The 20051-nt window shown below is 40.9% G+C and overlaps 1 protein-coding gene across 2 annotated transcripts in view; it reads left to right on the plus strand.

Annotated features, from left to right (window-relative positions):
- The window catches only part of camkmt (calmodulin-lysine N-methyltransferase), a 131098-nt gene that overhangs the window by 74250 nt on the left and 36797 nt on the right, over positions 1-20051 (plus strand). For both annotated transcript variants that reach the window (XM_047335254.1, XM_035606905.2), the window contains exons 4-5: positions 13774-13834; positions 15588-15639. In XM_047335254.1, coding sequence (XP_047191210.1) covers positions 13774-13834; positions 15588-15639 — 113 coding nt within the window. The remainder of the gene's footprint in view (positions 1-13773; positions 13835-15587; positions 15640-20051) is intronic.

Here is a 20051-nt window from a genome sequence, read left to right on the forward strand (position 1 = left end):
CGCCCGCATGCACAAATGCAAATACACATACAGACACTAAGTCAGGCGGAAATACACAATGTATTTCGTGTACACACTCAATGGCCTCTCATAGCGAGTTTGTCGCAGTGCAGTTTATTACAATTGATCCCCCCAGGGATCTCCTTCCTCTTCTGAACCTCCCAAATTAACACCCTGCCACCACCACTCCTTCCAATCAACACTGCCCATGCCCGTTTGAATCATCTGCACTTTTTGTTCACAAACTCATCTCTATCCACTCCATTAACCTTCCTACCCAGCTCTCACTCTCTCATAAATTGCTCGCACCCTGCCCTCTCCACAGGTCTTTTCTCATAAGTTCAGCCTTGTCAAACATGCAGAGGTACTGTGAGTAAATAATAATACTAAATATATTCAAAAGTAGCATTGTGATCTAATTCTGACCAAAACTACAAACATCACCTTGATCTTTTTAAAAATATTTTAGCAATGGCTGTATTGTGTGTTTGTAGGGGCTCAGTGAGGTAATTCAGTTGAAAAACTATCTACAGTAAGATCATTCGGAACAACTACTATTTTGTGCCAGCACAGAAAGTAAAGTCACTGCATTCAGTTGTAAATTACGTAAAAAACATTGGCAAAATGTCCACGTGTCATCAATCTTTTTCAAAACATTTCAAATAATTGCAGCATAATACACACAAAAGACAGAATGTATCATAATGGCACAATAGTGTATCAAGGGGTCCAACAAACAAGCAAACTTTCAAGCATTCAGCAGTGCAGCGTTTGGAAAAGCAGCTGCTCAACTGCACATGCAAGCCACCAAATATGCCCTCAGGAAATTTTAAATTGGCCAGCTTGATGTTGGATGGAGCATGAAAAAAAATGCTTGTTGCTGTTTATGCCATACTAAACCCACTCCCCTTTTGAGGTATGTCTGAGCCCGACAACACGATAAGAATGAGGTTGTCATGTTTCACCTGGAATTCTGAAGATGGCTATCGACATGAAATCCCATGCATTTTCAATGATTTTATTCTCATTTTAATGCTGCGTTTAACTTCAATCGTGTTAGGGTTAGGGTTGGGGTAAGTGTTCATTGTCATTGCAGACTTAAGTGAACATCAAGTGACAACTTTTTTTTAATCTATCAAAGTGAAGAATATATTGGTTTCAAACAAAACAAATAATCACAAAATCGTTATAATGCCAGCAGAAGTACCTCTCTTCTTTCCATTTCCTCTGCCACTGTCAGGGGAAACAGAAATGTGAATCTACTGTACAACCAATCACGTCACAATCTCTTATCATATTGTGGACCAACAACACGGTCCACACTGTGTGTAGCTCCGCCCACACAGTGATAGAGAACTGTCAGTAACTTATTATTCATACATCAGAAATCCATCTCAAACCATCATCTATACAGCATCTATTGTATTAAAGTGTGATGAGACTGAACCTGAAACAATTTGTTGATTCACCAGGTATTAAACTAATCAGAATTGATCAAAAGTTTAAGTTGTTTTTCGAGCAAAAATGCCACACATTCTCGTTTTCTATCCCCCTCAAGCAGTCAGTTATAGGGGCAGTTAGACAGGCAGTGATCCCTGGCATTTTGTCGCAGATAAGTAAGCTATCAAAGGAGTGGCTTTGGTCAATTTACGCAGTTAAAGTAACTTTAAATAGTTTGACACTCTCTCAACACTACCTTCTTCACAAAACACATCTCAACCCTCTCGTTTACTCTCACCTTCCCTTTGCTCTTTAACCCCCCCACACAGACACACACACACACACACACTCTCTCTCTCGCTCTCACACACACACACACCCCTCCTCTCCCCCTCAGCACCTCCTCACAATAATAGAAAATCGGGATCTCATGTTTAAGGCATTGGTGCAGTTGTTTGTCAGACTCCTGGATGCTCTCCTAGTGGATGTGATGTCTGACTCCCTCCTCTCTCACCCACTCCCTGTCTTTGTCACCCGTTTGAATAGATCCTTTTCTACCCCCTCAACCGCCCTCTAACTTTGTGCTATACTGTACCACTCATTATCATTTGGTACAACTGTGCAACAAACCGACTATCCAAATACAGTAATGGTTGTTCAGATTACCACACATATAATCAAATATATTAACCAATGAGGTGCTAGGTGAGTGAGACAAGCTCACTGTCAATGTCAATGTCAATTAGTTGGTCAACATCAAATAAATCTTTGTCAATTCCATTTCCAGTTTTTGAGTAGGAACTTATTTAAACCCCATTGTTTAATAACTTCATGTTAAAGGATCAGCAGACTCCATTGAATATTTTGGTTTTGTTCTATGAATGTGATCCATATGAATTGGACAAAACCAGGGATGCAGGACAAAGGCAGGGATGGGCTCAGTAGCAGCTTTCATGTTTTCTGTTGCCTTATGTTTTTTCACTGATACAAGAAACAACAACCTCTCATCAGTCATTTCAATCTCAGCTGTCTCAACCTAATTCTCTCTCTACACCCTTTCTCTTCTCCTCACCTATCTCCCTCTTTTCGCCAATTAACTCTCCAGCTTCCACCATCCCAGTAGGGCTGGGTGGTATACCGCTTCATACCGAATACCGTTTTTAATTTTTCGTATGATATAAATATTTAATATACTGTGATACTGGTGCTACTGGTTGGAATGTGACGAAGAGCACTCTGAGGCTGTTTGAGGGGGGACCCATTTTCCGGATTGCACCAATAAAAGGCATGCTAAAGCTCTTGAGCAGAAACCGTGATGGAGAGATCAGAAAAATAAGTTTTAGAGACCACGATGACGAAGATATAATGCCAAAGGGAGGAGCTGTGTCTGTTGTTTGGAAGATTTTCAGTTTTAAAATGTCCGACGTGGACCAAACAACTATTTACTGCAAATGTCGTCGAGCTAAAGTTGTTGCCGGGAGGAGGCAACACTAGTAATTTGCTCCACCACCTAAACCGAAAGCATGTCATGAAATACGAAGAATGTCTGAGATTAAGATCGACTTCAACAACATCAAGTAACTCTGGTGAAATAGTAAAACCAAAGTCATTCAGATGTCGCTTGAAGATGCATCAACTCGACAGACTGCCTACGACTACGGTCCAGGTCCGGACCCAGACCCACAACTCAGAGACCATTGATAATTATTAAATGTTGATGGAGCGTTTCCATTTTACTGGTGGAGGGTCACTATACAAAATGTTTTTCTATACTGTATACTCCTCCTGACAGTAGAACAGACCATTATAAACCAATCTCCCTGAGTAATTCATCACTCTGTCTGTAAAAAAAAAAGGTAAAACTCCCATGCTCACCTCCCAGTCTCTCCTTTTTTACTCACAATATACAAGCTCTGTCCTCCCTTTCTTTCTTTTGCTGCTCTCTATCCAACAAGTCCTCAATAGTGCCTCTATTGGTGACAGGAGGTATTTCTCACATATACTTTTCACCTAAGAGCATTGTTGGTTGTGATGGATAGGGTGATTCGCCAAGAATCAGCATGATGACTTTACTGAATTTAAGCAAATCCATTGAAATACACAAACTGGACGGACTTACCAGGCCCACCTCTGACGTCTAGCGGCCGTGTACATAACTACCGCTTAAGGACTGCGGTCTTAAAAAGACCGCATAAGTCGCAAAACGCTGCTTCAAAAACAATCCTTCTGGTTCGTTTCGTGGTGGAGGGCAGTATCTCTTTATTGTACTCTTCTTCAATCCCCTTCACTCCCCTCCTTTTCTTTCTTTCCTATCCTAATTGTTTATATGCATTTACATTCAAGAAACTGTATGTGACATATGACACCCTGTAATTTGACATTCTTGCCTTTCTCTAAGGAAGGAGAGAGATGCAATCCATGGCAATCTACACTGTGTGTGTGTGTGTGTGTGTGTGTGTGTGTGTGTGCGCGTGTGTGTGCGTGTGTGTAATCTAGGGTTGTCACATGGCCGCATGCCACTCTCCATATGCTAATCAATGCATGAAGCTCTGCAAAGCTCTCGTCTGCCAGCTAAACTCCACAACTCAGTGCTGATATGTCTATTAGCCACATGTCAAACTCTCTTTGTTTCTGCCTCCTCCTGTCTCTCCCCACATCTCATTCCCTCCTCACTCATTTGATTGTTCCTCCTCTCTGTGATTCTGTGCCGCTGTTTCTCCCCTACTCCCTCTTTCCATTTCTTTTTCCACACTTTATCCTCCTGTAACCTTGTGTTCCTTTGCTCCTGAAAAATCACTCTGGACTGACAATTGGTGCGCACCAGAGTAATTTCATCAAGTGCATACTCTCTAGCTCCAACCACTTTCAATGAGAAGTGCAGGGCATGATGGGATAGGTGGGGAAAGAAGCCAGCTCATAAACATTGATATTATGCTACCAAACTTGGATTAGGTTTTTCTTTGGCCTGCTTCAAATCTGTGTAAAAATGTGGATGATGAAAAGACAGGTGTGTATATTTATTAAAGCAAGAAGATGGCATAAGTTTTGACAGTTGCATTATACAATAACCAGTCCAATACTGCATTTTTTGTGAGAGTATAAAAAAAAATCCAACTACGTTATAATGTCAAATAGTATTTAAAATTTTTCAACAAAACATGAACTAAGAATCTTGATACTGATCATTGGTTGTTGACAAGAATTGTGATAAGAGGAATACTCGCCGGATATTTTACATTGAAAAAAGACAATCAACTGTTAGTGGTCCAAAGTGGATACATTTAATTTATAATTTATAATATAATTCACATATTTTTGGTGTCACTTTTTCTAAATTGTTACATCAACAACAAACATAAACAAAAACATTCTGGCTCAATCTTGTTACCGGTAACATATGATAAGAACGCCATACCCGAGCATCAATTTTTAACAAAAACTATTTTATTTACAGGTACATTATTAAATGAATTGCCAAATTTGATTAAAACAATGAGAGACTCGAAGCTGGCCTAAAAAGAACAAAAGATGAAGAAGTGTGGGCCAACTAGCAATAGGCCGTAGGACCCACAACTTCCAAAACTTTAAAGAATCTAAACTGGAAATAAAGCCGCGAAAATAGGGCTACCCGGCTCCCAGCCTCTTCAAGAAAGGAACAAAAATAAAAGGCAAACTAAGCACTATGGTGCAGGCTGATTCTGATTCAAAGAGAGATTTCCCCCAGCCACCTCCTTTTAAAAGGGACAGGGCACCATTCATCCATTCAATCATCAGGAGCACCTAGGAGAAGCACAGACAAAAGAAAGGGTTAGTACCTTCACCAATAAGGAGGAGTGCATAACATAATCGACCTCAGGCCTACTTTGGCATTGCTGTACTGAAATTCATTGTTTGGTAGTAATAGACACATTTATTATAAGCCAGGACATATCAGCCAATTACCAACAAGTTTTTCATAAGGCATAGCAATGTCAATTGGTTGTGCTCGCTCTACAAATACCATTGCTCTGCTTTTATAACATCACTGATCCTGCGGTACTGTCCTCTACAGCAAACGACACCCGAATTGTGGGTATTGAGGCAGGAGTCAGAGTCTGTCATGTTGGCAGACATGCTGACAGACAGGTAGAGGAGAGATAAAATAAGGAGTAGTTGTGAATTTGCGTTAATACTTTTGCAAGCTTTAAGACATGACAGAGAGGCAGACAGGCAGGCGGGAAACCAGGCAGACAAGATGGCAAGCAGACAGTTATAGGGGCAGTTAGACAGGCAGTCATCCCTGGCATTTTGCAGCAGATAAGTAAGCTATCAAAGGAGGGGGATAAATAGCAGAGTAAAGATTGGTCCCGGCCCCCTCAGAGAGGAGCGGGGGGCCACAATGCAGGCGTGGTGGGCAGATAGCCCCCTGCTCTCATTATACTCTGCCTAATCCAAAACGATGTTTACTTGGAGAGAGAGAGAAAGAGAGAGAGAGAGAGAGAGAGAGAGAGGGGCCACGCTTATCAAAGCCCTGCACTGCAAGTGTGTGTGTGTGTGCACGTCTGTGTGTGTATGTGTTTGAGAGAGAGGACGTTAAAATGAGCCTATTCCAATGGAAAAAGGGATCAGGAGTGTCTCCAAGGCAAACTCTGTTGGCTAGAATGTCGATGCTTATCACACACTGCCTGGCTCTACTGGTGAAAGGCGAATAGGCTATCTAAACTGCCTATTCACAGCATGTGTATTTACCATACCGGCTCGGCAGAATGATCATTTAATAATTGCTATTATTATTAACATACTGCTATTAATAGTTCAAGCTTTTATAAAGCCTGACCTAATCTGATTCAGGGGATGAAGGTCTAAAGGCTACGAAAGGCTTTTTGAAATACTAGAAAATAGAATCAGTGACATTTCTTCTTTGTCCCTGTTGACTTTTTAAGGTATTCAGGTATTAGAAAAAGCTTCAGGAAAACTAACTGAAAAATCCATTTGAATCTTGAAATTCAGTCTTCATCTATTGTGGTTTTGTTAGATCAGGATTAATCAAATCACTAATACTAACAAAAATCTACTGTATCATGAATCATTGGACCAAATAATCTTTAATTTGTGCTGACTGACTTGCTTATGGGTAGTTATAGTCCACATGGGTATATCCTCACAACCAAATCTGAATTTTACATAGAGGATATTTTTCAAACATATATTTATTGTTTTTTGTACACAGAGGATTTTGTACATTTAGTAAAGCTATTCATAAGTGATATTGGATTTACACTTATAAACATGTTTGACTTCTGTATGAGTTATAGCTTCAAAAATACGTATAAAGAGCAGTATTGCAGTTGCTTGTTTTGGTGTGCCCATCCACCCACTGAATACAGGTTTTTGTTGTAGATTCATATAGTTTTGACTGATAAGTGTATATCAAAATGTTAGTCCCAGAAATACACAGCAGTTTGGAAAACTGTTTTTTGCTGTTGTGTATTATTTAGTACTAAACACAGGCCAAACAGTAAAAGTGTTACCCCCAAAGTACCATGTATTTTTTTTTAAGTGTTTTGTCATACAGATGTCACTCTTGGTTTGTAACCTGTCAGCTACTGGTGGTGACACAAAGTAGATGTAGCTCTGTCCTGCCTCAGTGTGGTACCATGCGTACATGCACATACCCAAATCCATACTCACAAATGCACACACTTTGTACTCAATGTTTTTCAATCTGTCTCTCGTTGTCTTTAACACTCTCTCTCTCGCCCACTCTCGCTCACACACGCACGCACGCACGCACGCACACATCTACTCCATGGTCTTGTGAACTGTGTGTACCATGTCTAGGCTGGCCGGGGTAATCCCGGCCTCCACTAAAGTAGCCGTGTGAGAGGACAGATTGTTAGTTGATCATGGCGAACCGAGAGCCTTATCCCTTATTGGATCTGCCATGGAGGAGGCTTAGGAATTATCTGAGGCCTCGCTTAATGTGGAGACAGATCACCACCAGAGAGCCACGGAGCCCGAAGACACTCTGGGGGGGGGGGGGGGGGGCGCGCACTGCACTGTGTGCAAGTGTGTGTGAAAATACAGAAACAGAACGGTGTCTGTGTTTGTGTGTATCAGTATATGTAATGGTGAAAGAGGCGTCTGTGCATGCATGCACAAAGCAACATCACGGCCCACTTGACCCCATCTTGGCACCTTCTCTATCACTCTGCTGTGATTTGTGTATTTTTTGCCATCCATTCCTGTCCTTCATCCTCCCTCCCTCTTCTACTCCTCCCATTGTCATTCCTCCTGTTCCTCCTTTTCTTCCTCCTCTTGTTACACAATCTTTCCTCAGCCCATCTCATAGGGAGTCAAATAAGAGTAATTACTATTTTGAGCTTGTAAAACGTTTTTCACAAATTATTTCACAGCCTTTTGTATTGACGTAAAAAATCATTTATCTGAGAGTGTGAATTTGTAAAATATTTTTTTGTCACTGTCGCAAAAATTCTCTCCTTTCCTTTCTGTACGAGGTTATCTTATCTGTGACAGGCCGGGACAGTCGCTGTATCTGGACGTCATAGTCCTAGATTATACTCAGCATTAAAAGCATTTTTAAGGAGATATTTTGGGGCTATCCTGTCTGTTTGATGACGACATGATTCTGAGAGTTAAAAACATCACTCTGAAAGGGGCAAAGTGGGTTTTTTGGGACATCATGCACTTGATCATTTTCTGATCTGTGCAACGTAACGTTAGCTCCTGTAATAAATACTTCTGCTTAAGACTTAATGTCTCAGTCTTCCTGATTCGACTGCATCAATTTTTCCAAGACACTAACCAATTACAGTTTGTGAATGCGTAATACAGTTTTGCAGCTGAAGTTATACTGTGTGAATGTGTAATATTTTGTAGCTGTAGAAATATTTTTGTGTGTGTAATTTGACCCATATTTCATTTGCTCCCTACCTCTTCCTCCTTGCTGTTCTGTACCCCATTCACATGTTCCCTCAGTCTCCTCCCTATTCCCTCTCCTCTCTGATCATCTTCTTCCTCCTGCTCCTCCTCTATCTCTTCCTCTACTCACCCTCTTGATAGCCTTATAAAGTAGCATTCTGCCCTTAGCAGGAGACCTAACGGAGGCTGATGAAAGAAGGGATTAAAAAGGACATTTTATTTCCTGGAGATAAAAGAAAAAGAATTAGTGTGCTGCTTTTTTAAGGAAAGCTGTTGACCAAGTCCTCAAAGAGCCCCTTGAGCTGTCATCGGTAATATGTTTAATTAAACTTTAAAGCAAACATAATAGTCATTGCCAGGTCTTACACAGTATATGAACTGATCTTAGTGAATGTAATGGAGAGCTGACAATGTAGAATATGTCAGACCTAAAAAAGACCACCTGTATTTTAACCCCTGGACTAGGCCTATATGCAGTGTGCTTGAAATTGTAGACATTTAAACAGCCTAAAAAGCTGCAATCTATTGCTTTATATAAGATATAGCCACTTAATTAAAACATTTTAAATTAAATGTTTAGACTGGTATTGGGTTGTTGTAATATGCTTTGTTGTAACAGAAACCCACTAAAGAGGTCATTGTAATGATTTTTTGTCTAAGGTAATCAAACCTGCTCCACTGCAAATGTTTCCAATTTGGTTGTATGTCAGGGAATGTTCTGTTGTGTTTAAAAAAATACAACTAAAAAAGTTTAATTATATATATATATATATATATATATATATATATATATATATATATATATATATATATATATATATATATATATATATATATATATATATATATTTTAGACTGTTCTAAAGAATTCTTGGTACTGAGATGTGCATTATGGCCTCTTCTCAAATACTGTAAGGTTAGCTTGGCTTAGCTAGGCAGTTATTTTAGTTTGCCTTTCCCCAAATAGCACCTGGATCCCCATCAGATATTTGAGATAGCCCTTTAGCTACAGTAATCCCATACCTGCTGTCTGATCCCTGCCAGGGAACACCTTGGGACTCCCTAGAAAGACATGGGTGGGAAGAGGGATTCCTGGGTTACCTGGTTACCTTTTTATAGCCCGCTGTCACCATGGCCCAACTGTGGATCAGATGGATGGGCATTTCAAGCAATATTAACATAACCTTGCAGAGTTTGCAGTCCACCTCATTTAAATTTTTCTGTTTTTTAAGGAGTTCCACAAAAACCTTTCGGACAGCTGTAGTATTTTTGCTTTTGCATGTAATCTCACAGAGTCTTGTTTTACCAGTTTTGGTAATTATGGTTCGTCTACTTTTTATATTTTAAATTGCATTAAGCAAACAGCTTTTAGGTGCATCATCGCCACCTTCTGGTGGTAGTTTTGCATTATATACTATAGGTGCTGGTAAAAACAAGGGCAAAATACATATTTAAGACAAGTCACATAAACTATTTGATTTTTAATCTATTGAATACTCAAAAATATAAAAAATGTGACCTGTTCCTACTGGATAAGCAGCAGAAAACGGAGGAAAGGATGGATAAATCCATTCCTGTGCATGTGATTACTGACAGACACTGAGGCCAGATTAGCACTGCCTTACTCCTTTAAATCCTGAAGTTCAAAGGGTTAGTCCCAGGTCACTAGGATGTTGAAGGATGAGGGTTTAGGACATGGTATTATACTGTAGGTCAGTGGGTACACCTTGAATGTATCATGTATGTAGGACTTACTGAACAAGCAAAACATGGGACAGTATGCAACTGGTTGCACTTATAACTTTATTAGTATTCTTCTGTTTTACCTCAAGGCCATATTACAGAAAAAAAGACTTGAAATCATTGACACCAATTTCTGCATCAGGAAATTTGGTAAATACAATTAAAAAGGTGTAAAGCACAAACAAATATTAGTTGATGAAGCAGAAACTGTACAAAAGTCATTTAAATCACACAAAAATAACAATTATTACACCCAAGAATCTCTTTGTTAAAATACTTATTAGATTTGAATACCACAGATCCATCTTTAGAAACAAAGTATTTTTTAAAAATGTATTTCATCAGTTTCACATTATTAATTCATAAAACATGATGTCAGTGACATGAAATGTTTATTTTTTTTTATATAATATGATAAGTGCAAAGCAGACATCCAAAGCCACCATGCATAATGCACATTCACAATGTTTTTAAATTAGAAAGAAAAAGGCAGGTTGTTTTCGAAATGTGTCACAGGTTGTTTTCAAAGTAACCTGGGGAGTTAACAATGTTTATGGCACGCAACCTGCACATATTGTTTTCATGGTAACACCATGGGTCTGGACAAGGTTTAAAACCACACGCACGCACGCACGCACACACACACACACACACACACACACACACACACACACACACACACACACAAACACACACTTGCTCACAAGACTACGATGCTTCCTTTTCTCATCTAGTAATTGAAGGTGAGAAATAATTTCATTAACATCAGGAAGAGTAATCTGCTCTCTGCTCCTGATCCCTTCATTTCCTACAGTGCACCTCAACCTGGGAGGTAAACACACACTGACAGGCGCCACGTACTTATCACTCATGTATACTTGCACATGCACAAACACACAGACACACACACACACACACACAGACACACAGCTCCTGTCACCTTGCGCTATTAATGTTATTGGAGTTGGGGATTAACCACCAGATTCACATATGCTTTACAAAGCTTTATTACCCAGTGCTGTCTGTCTTTCTCTCTCTCGAACACATAAACACACACACAAGCACATAACTTTCTATAAAAGGAAGTTAATCTTGGACTGTGGGCACCATTTAGTGGACAGAAACAAGATCATAGTAAATAGCATGAAATCCTGGCTAGCCATATAAATTGCAGTATTTTACAGAATGCTGTCTGGACTAAACCCTAAACTGAACTCAAGGCATCTTGGCTGAATACATACAGATGTGTAGACACATAGAAAGCAATAGTCAGGAGGTTTTGTCCAAATTATCCACATGGAACCTTCTTCGTCACCTTCAGGGTGGTGTGGTGTTACATTACTGATGCCCCTCATTAATGGTATACATGTCCAGATATTTAGCCTGCTAGATATCTGGCAGATGTTGGAGAGGTCGCGTCGTTGGTTCACATACAGCAATCGAGTGCAATCGTGAATTTCCTCAGATTTGGGGTTTTTGTGGGCGAGCTCCAGAAGTTGTCGGCGAGTGGAAAATCTGCCTTAAAAATCGTATTGTGTGAACTCAGCATCAGAGGATGGAAAACGTCGAAATTACACTTTATAGGATTCAACAAAATGAGTGTAATGATAAAATTGATTAAAAAATGTTTTAATTCATTCATTCCTGACATTTCCTTATCCATAAGGATATATCCTTATTTGTGTTTGGAATAAGCACAGTATGATGAGTTAAAGACTGACCTGGCTCATTGGTTGTTTTATTGTCTAGTTAGATGCCTGATAATGGGTTTTATAGCTTTTTATGATTAATTAAAGGCACACATACTATTTTTTCAATTGGATAAGAGCAAAATTAGCATTTGATTTTTTCAGTTTGGTTCCTTATTAAATATGTTTCATTATGTAGCCTTACTCAAACAAAGAAAATGTCTCATATTTTCCCCATGCATCAAAGGATTAGTCTTGGGATATCCTATAGTCTTCTTGACTAAGGTTTGACAAAACTACAGCTGATTTAGGAAATGAATTGGTACTTTTAAAAACATTTAGCCTGTGACCCATTTTAAAAATATAAAAAAAGTATATGATCAGTATACAGGACATGACAAGTATGACATAAGGAGTAATACATTGTTGGCTTTAAACATTTAATGGGGGGTCATTGGCCCAAAAAATTAAAAAAATTGCCATTTTGATTATTTAAACAAATACATGTTCATCACAACTAATGTTTAAAGAATACAAATCCAGGAAATATTAAATCAAAGAAAATGTTTACAAGAACACAACAAGCAACACAAATCCAGCATACATTATTCCATGGCAGCATGGCATGTATACATTTTTGGCTGAAGGTGTTTTACAGATTAAATTTAAAATTATTTAAATCCCACATGTCTTTGCATTTTTTAAACACATAGTATAGCTGCTCTGGCTGTGTGTGTGTGTGTGTGTGTGTGTGTGTGTGTGTGTGTGTGTGTGTGTGTGTGTGTGCGCGCGCGTGCGCGTGGGTGCGTGCGTGTGTTGTCAGGTCAAGATGTGTAAAGCGTGTTTTTTTCTAATGGGGAAAAGGAATATTTGGACATTTTATCAATAGGCATTATTAAATCCTGCTTGCTTGAGCTAATCTTGGCGGACCGCAGTAAGAGGAAAGAGAGAGAGCAAGAGTGAGTGAGAGAGATAGATACAGAGAGGGAGAGTGAGAGAGCAGTGATGTCTGCCCCATGAGGTGAAGAGAGACTGCCTCTAAGCCGCTTATTATATTGACTACCACCTTTTCTCTATCTTCCCCTTACCCTCCCTTCCTGTTCTCTCTTGCTCATTTTCTATCTCTGCTCCCTCACTTGCCTTCTCCAGCTCATTCTACGTAGATCCCCTCATTCTTTTTTCTCAACAACTCCATCACTTAAACGCACACGCACACGCACGCACACACGCACACACGCACAGAGCACCAAGCTGAACCTTTTTGTTCAAAGCCAGAAGCAAAAAGCTAAGTTTTATTCAAATGAATGTTTACTTCTTCTCCTGCCAAGATGTGTGTATTTGTCTGTGGCTGCATGTATGTGTGTGTGTGTGTGTGTGTGTGTGTGTGTGTGTGTGTGTGTGTGTGTGTGTGTGTGTGTGTGTGTGTGTGTTGAGAGGAAAATAGCAGCAAGCATGCAAGTGTGTGCATGTTAGTGTGTGTTTCTTGCACAGCAGAAGGAGAAGGGCTGACAGTAGGTGATAAGCCAGACAGGCCTGCATGCTGAGATTATCACCCACAGGACCCCCTGTCTCTCTCTCTCTCTCTCGCTCACACACACAAACACACACACACACACACACACACACACACACACACACACACACACACACACTCACACACACACACACACACACAATGTATAGACAGTGCCCAAAGAGAATAATGTGTTGCAAGGATTTAGGATAGACAGACAAACAGAGGCAGAGAAGCCTTGGATCACAGGCAAGGTAGAAACCACGAGAGAAGAAAATTAACACAAACTGGAAAATACAATGCATCCAATTATGTTTCACTGAACACTCAGTTTTTTTGTCAATGTCAATGTCAATGTGTTTTGATGTTTAGACACTGAAATCAAAGCACTGTGTCACACTAGAAATGATAGATAAATGTTGGCAAATCCTGAGTGAATAACCGTCTCTTGGTCTCTTTCTGACTCAGGTGTGTGGCCGTCTGAAGAGGTGATGGCTCATTACTGTCTGCAGAAACGACAAACGTTCAGGTGAGTTATTCCTCTCTTTGAAACCTTTTAACTTCATCATCAACAGACTCAACCGTTTCACCAAGAAAACTAAGACTAACAATTTTGATTAAGACTAACATGTAGATCAGAAAATCCTTGTTTTTAATGCTGTATTTAAACTTTTGTCAGTTTAGCAAGCCCATAAAGATGAAGACACTTAAGAGTTTTTCAGTTTGCTATAACAATTTAACATCGGTAAAGCATTTACCACTTAGATTTTGAAACATATATTATTGTGAACAAATCAAAAAGATGCTTGGCAGCATATAATGGCCCTCTTTCAACTGTGATTTGTTTCACATGAAATCATTATGCTTGTTGCAATGACAGCTTGTGAAACTACAGTAGGGAAAGGCAGGAAGACACAATCTGAAAATGTTTTTCCTCTTTAAGGGGCAGTAAGGGATTTTAAACCAATACACTTTTTTTGTAAAAATCAGCAAATATTTCCTCACCTTCCACTAGCTGTCAGTTCTGTGTTTTTCCTGGCTCTGTAATCTGAAAACAAAAAAAGTGGTGCGGACCGCACCTCACAACAATGTGTGTGTAGTTTGTGAACATCACTCCCCGACACGTTAATGGACGCGCTAGAGAATTACATTGTTACTCAGGGGTTTTGGCCTCAGTTAGTGTGTCGGTCTCCCATACCCAAGGCTGCGGGGTTGCAACCCGGCCAGTGCAGTAAAGTCATCAACAATAACAAAGAGAGACACAAGCTTTCTCAAAAATCGCTTACTCCCCATTAAATTAAAATGAGAGGATAAGGGAACATTTTAAACACAAATTACTGTCAACAAAGTGGAGGAGAGTAGCATCAGCTTTGAAAATACTAACACAAAGCTGCTGTTTAACATTTTATCAAATGTAATTACACCAAATTATATAAATTCTTCTGCATTTCAACCGTTAATCTACTACAACACTGAGGCTTTTTTCAAGTCCATAAATTTAGTTCTCAGAAAAACTAGTCAGCAACATCAATTTCCCGAAAATCCTGTCATAAATGCTTGCTGCACGTGTCATTCTGTGCCTTCCCATGCCATGCTGAGTTCTGTGCTGCTCTTTCCCCTGCTGCCGTCTGCTGAGCACTGGCCTGCCCTGCGGCACAGGGCTGAAAAGCACCCAGGCACCTTTGATTTCCTCTCAAGGTGGAACATCACCCTTTGATTTCCTGTTTTAACATTCAAGAGGCGGGAGGCGAGGAAGAGAAGGGTATTGATCAGAGCAGTGTAGTGAAGGTCAGAAAGAGAGGGAGGGAGGCAGGGTAGGATGAAAGAGGACAGGGTAAAAATGGAGGGGAAGGGGAGATGAAAGGAGGAAGAGGATCGAGAGAGGGGTTGAATGAGCATGCAAGCAACAGGATTCCGTGTGTGTGTGTGTGTGTGTGTGTTTTCTCAGATATCCTGCTGATTGAGCTTGTGCTTCTCAATGTTCAGTATTCAGCTTTCAAGTTGATGGTTGAATTGATATTTCGAACCCTGCTGTGTTTATTGTATGTGTTTGTGAGTGTGTGTATGTACAAATGTCTACAGCTACTGTACAGCATCTGTGTGTGTGTGTGTGTGTGTGTGTGTGTGTGTGTGTGTGTGTGTGTGTGTGTGTGTGTGTGTGTGTGTGTGTGTGTGTGTGTGTGTGTGTGTGTGTGTGTGTGTGTGTGTGCTAAACTGTTAGGTGGGGATCAGCAAGGTGAATCTGACTGTCACTCATCTCTCTCTTCTCTTGTGTTTCTCAGAGGTGCCGTGTGTGAGTTAGGAGGAGGTATGACTTGTCTGGCAGGCCTAATGGTAAGTGACACACATGACACACACACACACACACACACACACACACACACACAAAAACATGCTCTGATACACACATTCACATATACCATACCACAGTCTGTTAGCCATAGGGTTTATTAGCCAGAGTCTTAAGGGCCCCTCCACATAGCAGGCGTCAGTGTCCCATCGATCGACTAGATGCCTTTCTGTGTGTGTGTGTGTGTGTGTGTGTGTGTGTGTGTGTGTGTGTGTGTGTGTGTGTGTGTGTGTGTGTGTGTGTGTGAGAGAGTGCGTGCGAGAGTGCGTGCGTGCATGCGTGTGTGTCGATGAGAGCATAAGCCTGGTTTTATCTCCTGGCAGTCAATACACCATGTTTTGACATCAGTGGCTTACGATGGAATCCTTCCATCTCACCTCTCCTCCTCCTGCCTCCTTCATCCATCACTGACACCACATTCATTTTTTTTTTCTTTTCTGTTGTCCATGTGAACTGTTCATTAATTATTCCTTTAGCTGCTACAATTTCTCCATCGCTGCAATTTGTACTGCCACTTGCAAGATACTGAAAGCTCATATCATGGTCCTTACTTTAATCCTGGCTGTCTTCTGTGCTTAACAACTATGCTGACATATCTTGCACTGATGAGCATGGTGGAGGTTTCAGGTCACCCTAATAACTTGGCCATTTGGCTGGTCAGTTAATTGGCCCATGTCACGTGACCAAACTGAAATAGCTCAGCAACTAGTGGGTGGATAGCCATGACATTTTGGACAGACATTTGTGGTCCTCAGAGTAAAAATCCTCCATAATATCTTCATTGTTCAACTTGCAGGTCAGATTTTCAACTGGTGCCAACAGCAGGTTGATATTTTTAGTATGGAATGAAATATCTTGACAACTACTGAATGGATCACCATGAAATGTGCTCATATTGCTTTGACTTAACTTACTTGATCTCTCAACTTGTCCTCAAGCGCCATCATCCAGTCAAACTAATGGTGGTCCCCTCAGCCCCAGGTGTAATCTATTAGCAAATGTAACCATTCTAACACATTACATGAAGATGGTGAACAGGGTAAACATTACCTGATCAACTCCTGTTTACATTGTTAGTCTAATGGTGACAGTATGATTTAGCTCAAAACAACCTGTGCCTCTGTAGGGTTAGGGTAATATCAAAATGAGGCTGTGTGTTAGTTCATAATGCGGTGGCTAAAAACTCCTGAAACAAGTTCTAAGAATCTCACACAACTGAACTGTTTAAAGCATCATATCAAAATATTCCAATCGCTTTTAAAGGGCCAATATTGTACACCTTTCTGGTGTTTTATTTGAAGTTTTGAGTATCCTTTTTATATCTCAATATGGTTTTATAGCTCTTTTTACATGAGCTCTGAAAAGAAACAGGTAGATTTTGGCCTGTCTAATTAATATGTAATGAGCCTCTCTTCTGACTGGCCGACCGTTTTCTGAGTGACGCACGGCCAGGCCAACCACCTCCTCTGTTCACCGTTTGTCTGTTCACCCTGCTCAGAGCCGTGCTGTCCCGGGGCATGGCAGCTTCTGCCCTGGAGAAACTATCTCTCTAAAACGCAAAATGTATCGTTAACCGGTGGGAGTGGCGGCCCGCAATGCAGAAGAAGCCAGAGAGATCTGCTGAGGGACTGGAAGCTGGACAAAGCTAGACAAAGCTGACGTGGAGCTGTTGCTGGGGCAGAGACGCCGGCTGTCCTGGACGGTGAAGAAGCAGGCGCTCGCTGCCTCAGTCACAGCGGCGTGTCTCAGCGGAGGTCCGGCGTGAGACACGCCAAACCTCTGCTGTGGTCCTCCAGCTGTGACTGCGGCGGCCTGTCTCCCTCTCATCAACAGTCACTGCGGAGGTCCGCCCGCTCCCTCACCATCCAGAACAGCCGGCGTAGATGGTGTAACTCTGGGCACATCACTGTCAAAGAGCAGCTGTGCTGTAGGGACATCGAGCTGTTAGCCGTAAGCATGAGGCCCTACTATTAACCAAGGGGATTCTCACATGTTATTGCGGGGTATATTCCCCCCTCAGCTAATGGTGACGCAGCTTGTGATGTCCTGCACTTAGCTGTGAGCAGACTTCAGTCCCAGCACCCACAGGCCCTTTAGGACATTAAGGCTCTCCTTAAGGAGAAATAGAGGGCCTAAACTGTACTTTGGGTTTACCAGGTCTGTCTGGCAGCCTTCTCCTCCCTCGATCCAGCTCACCAACAGTTGGTTATCAGTTGACAGCTCTCTTCAGCCAAGTGTTCAGAACATATGTCTGCATATCTGCCTTAGATTTTCTGGTACCAAATACACTTATGAACAACCTTATGCTCAAACATGGTGCTTGTTAAGTCCAATAACAATAACAGGTTACAATCAGGCAGGCCGTTCCTTCCAATCAGGTCCTTTAGGTTTCTCCCTCATTGCCCACATGATTGTCGAAGTCCCCCAGCAGAACTACAGACTCCCCAGTCGAGATCCTTTCTAGGACACCACCCAGCGACTCCAAGAAGGCAGGGTACTCTGAATTGCTGGTCGGTGCATAAGCACGTACAGCAGCCAGAGCCTTCCCCCCAGCAACCCAGAGCCGCAAAGATGCGACCCGCTTGTTTACCGTGAAAAAACTCAAATAAACTAGAGAGTGTTTTGAAGTCTGTATATAGCAATTCTGTCCCAGTTAAACAGCCATGAAAGTGTTTGTTTGGTCCAATTTAACCTGCAGGAGTTTTAAATAATCATTTTAAAATAAACAGTTGATCAGCACTCTGGAACAGAGCGTCAGCTTAAAAGACACTGTCAATCTGTGATGACAGCTGCAAAAGAAGAAATAAATTGAGATGAGTAAAAACAAGCTCTGAATGTCTCAGAAATGACCTCTCATGTAATGAGAGAATGTATTCCAGACTCTAGATTACTGCGGGGCATGCTACTTTTGTGTTACTCTTGATTGTAGAGTAATATATTTGCTTCAGTAAATCATATGGATACTTATTCTGCTTCTGTTGCAGACGTCATAACTATTTGATCACTATAATCACTACTGTCACTGTGGAAGCTTAAGTATTGTGATGGTGGTGCTGTTATATATTTTATATATTTTATTTCCATTTGTCTTTTTACATAACTAACCCTAGAGGTCTGCGGTCTTTAAAATGGCCACATACTTCGTTATACACTGTTTCAAGAAGCAAGGGGTCATTTATTTAGTTAGTTACATAGATAATTATACTGGTGTAATTTTCTATCCTTCATATCTCTTTGTCTCTTATTGGAAATCTGCTAAAAATTGTAGCCATTGTTAAATCTGATGACCCAACTCTTGTTCCAAACCAGTTTTTATTCTACCGGACAGGCCCAGAGCATAATCAGTAACAAAAATTATCAATTATTAGAACAACATGTTCAATCTTCTTAATTAACTTTGATCATGTTTTTCAGATTATCTGTAGGAATTACTTTGTTTTGGTTCGATATTAGATTAAAAACTTCACAGCAGTGTGCTGTTTGGCATTAAAACTATATGCAATTAAACTTTATTTGTATATAGTGTTGGTGGTGGGTGGGGGGGTGTAGCCAATGGGTAGCCAGGTTGGGCTCCTCATCTTTCAGCTGGATGCCGTGGTTCAGCCTGGAGGTTACTTCCTCCATTTGAGCAGATGGTGGAATACACAGTGCTCAGTGACCCCCTCACACACCCTGCAGCGCCTGGACATGTGTGTGTGTGTGTGGGTGGTGCTGGTGTGTGAAAGCATGCATGTGTGAGTGTTCTATTTGTTTCAGAAATGTGCATATACTGTATATTTTACATCATGTATTTTCTATATGCCATAGTGAAGATTACATTGAACACAACACAGTAGCTACTTGGACTTAAGCTCACACATGTCCATATGCACACACACTCCTTAACAGAAATTGACAGACTGACACACACTTGCTGATATAAAAAAGCATCGGCAAAGAAAAGAAAATGTGAAATGACGAGCTACTAAAGCTAAAGCACATACCTCTCTATCTATACCTCCCTCACACAGAGACACATAGCGCTGCGCAAATCTTTCTATCAATTTTCCTGTCTTTTCTCTTTCTCTTCGGCTCTCATAGTCTTCACCGCAAAGTTATATGAAGGGCATCAGGCAGGCCCAGCGAGCCGAGTGCAGAGTGACAGCGGCGAACGGAGTGATGGCTCGGCCCGATAAACACCCAGCATCAAATGAAAAGGCTCTGCGCTTGCCATCATCCCCTGTCACAATGCAATTACTGAACAGAGTGATAGCAAGATAGCAGCCCCCACCGCTAGCCACAATGATAAAAGTATTGACTGATTTGATTGAATGATTAAAATAATGCAGACATAAAAATGGGGTGAAGAGAGAGAGGGAAATAGCAGAGAGGAGAGGGAGCAATGGAAATACATGGT

Source organism: Scophthalmus maximus, chromosome 10 (genome assembly GCF_022379125.1).
Source record: "Scophthalmus maximus strain ysfricsl-2021 chromosome 10, ASM2237912v1, whole genome shotgun sequence".
Lineage (NCBI taxonomy): Eukaryota > Metazoa > Chordata > Actinopteri > Pleuronectiformes > Scophthalmidae > Scophthalmus > Scophthalmus maximus.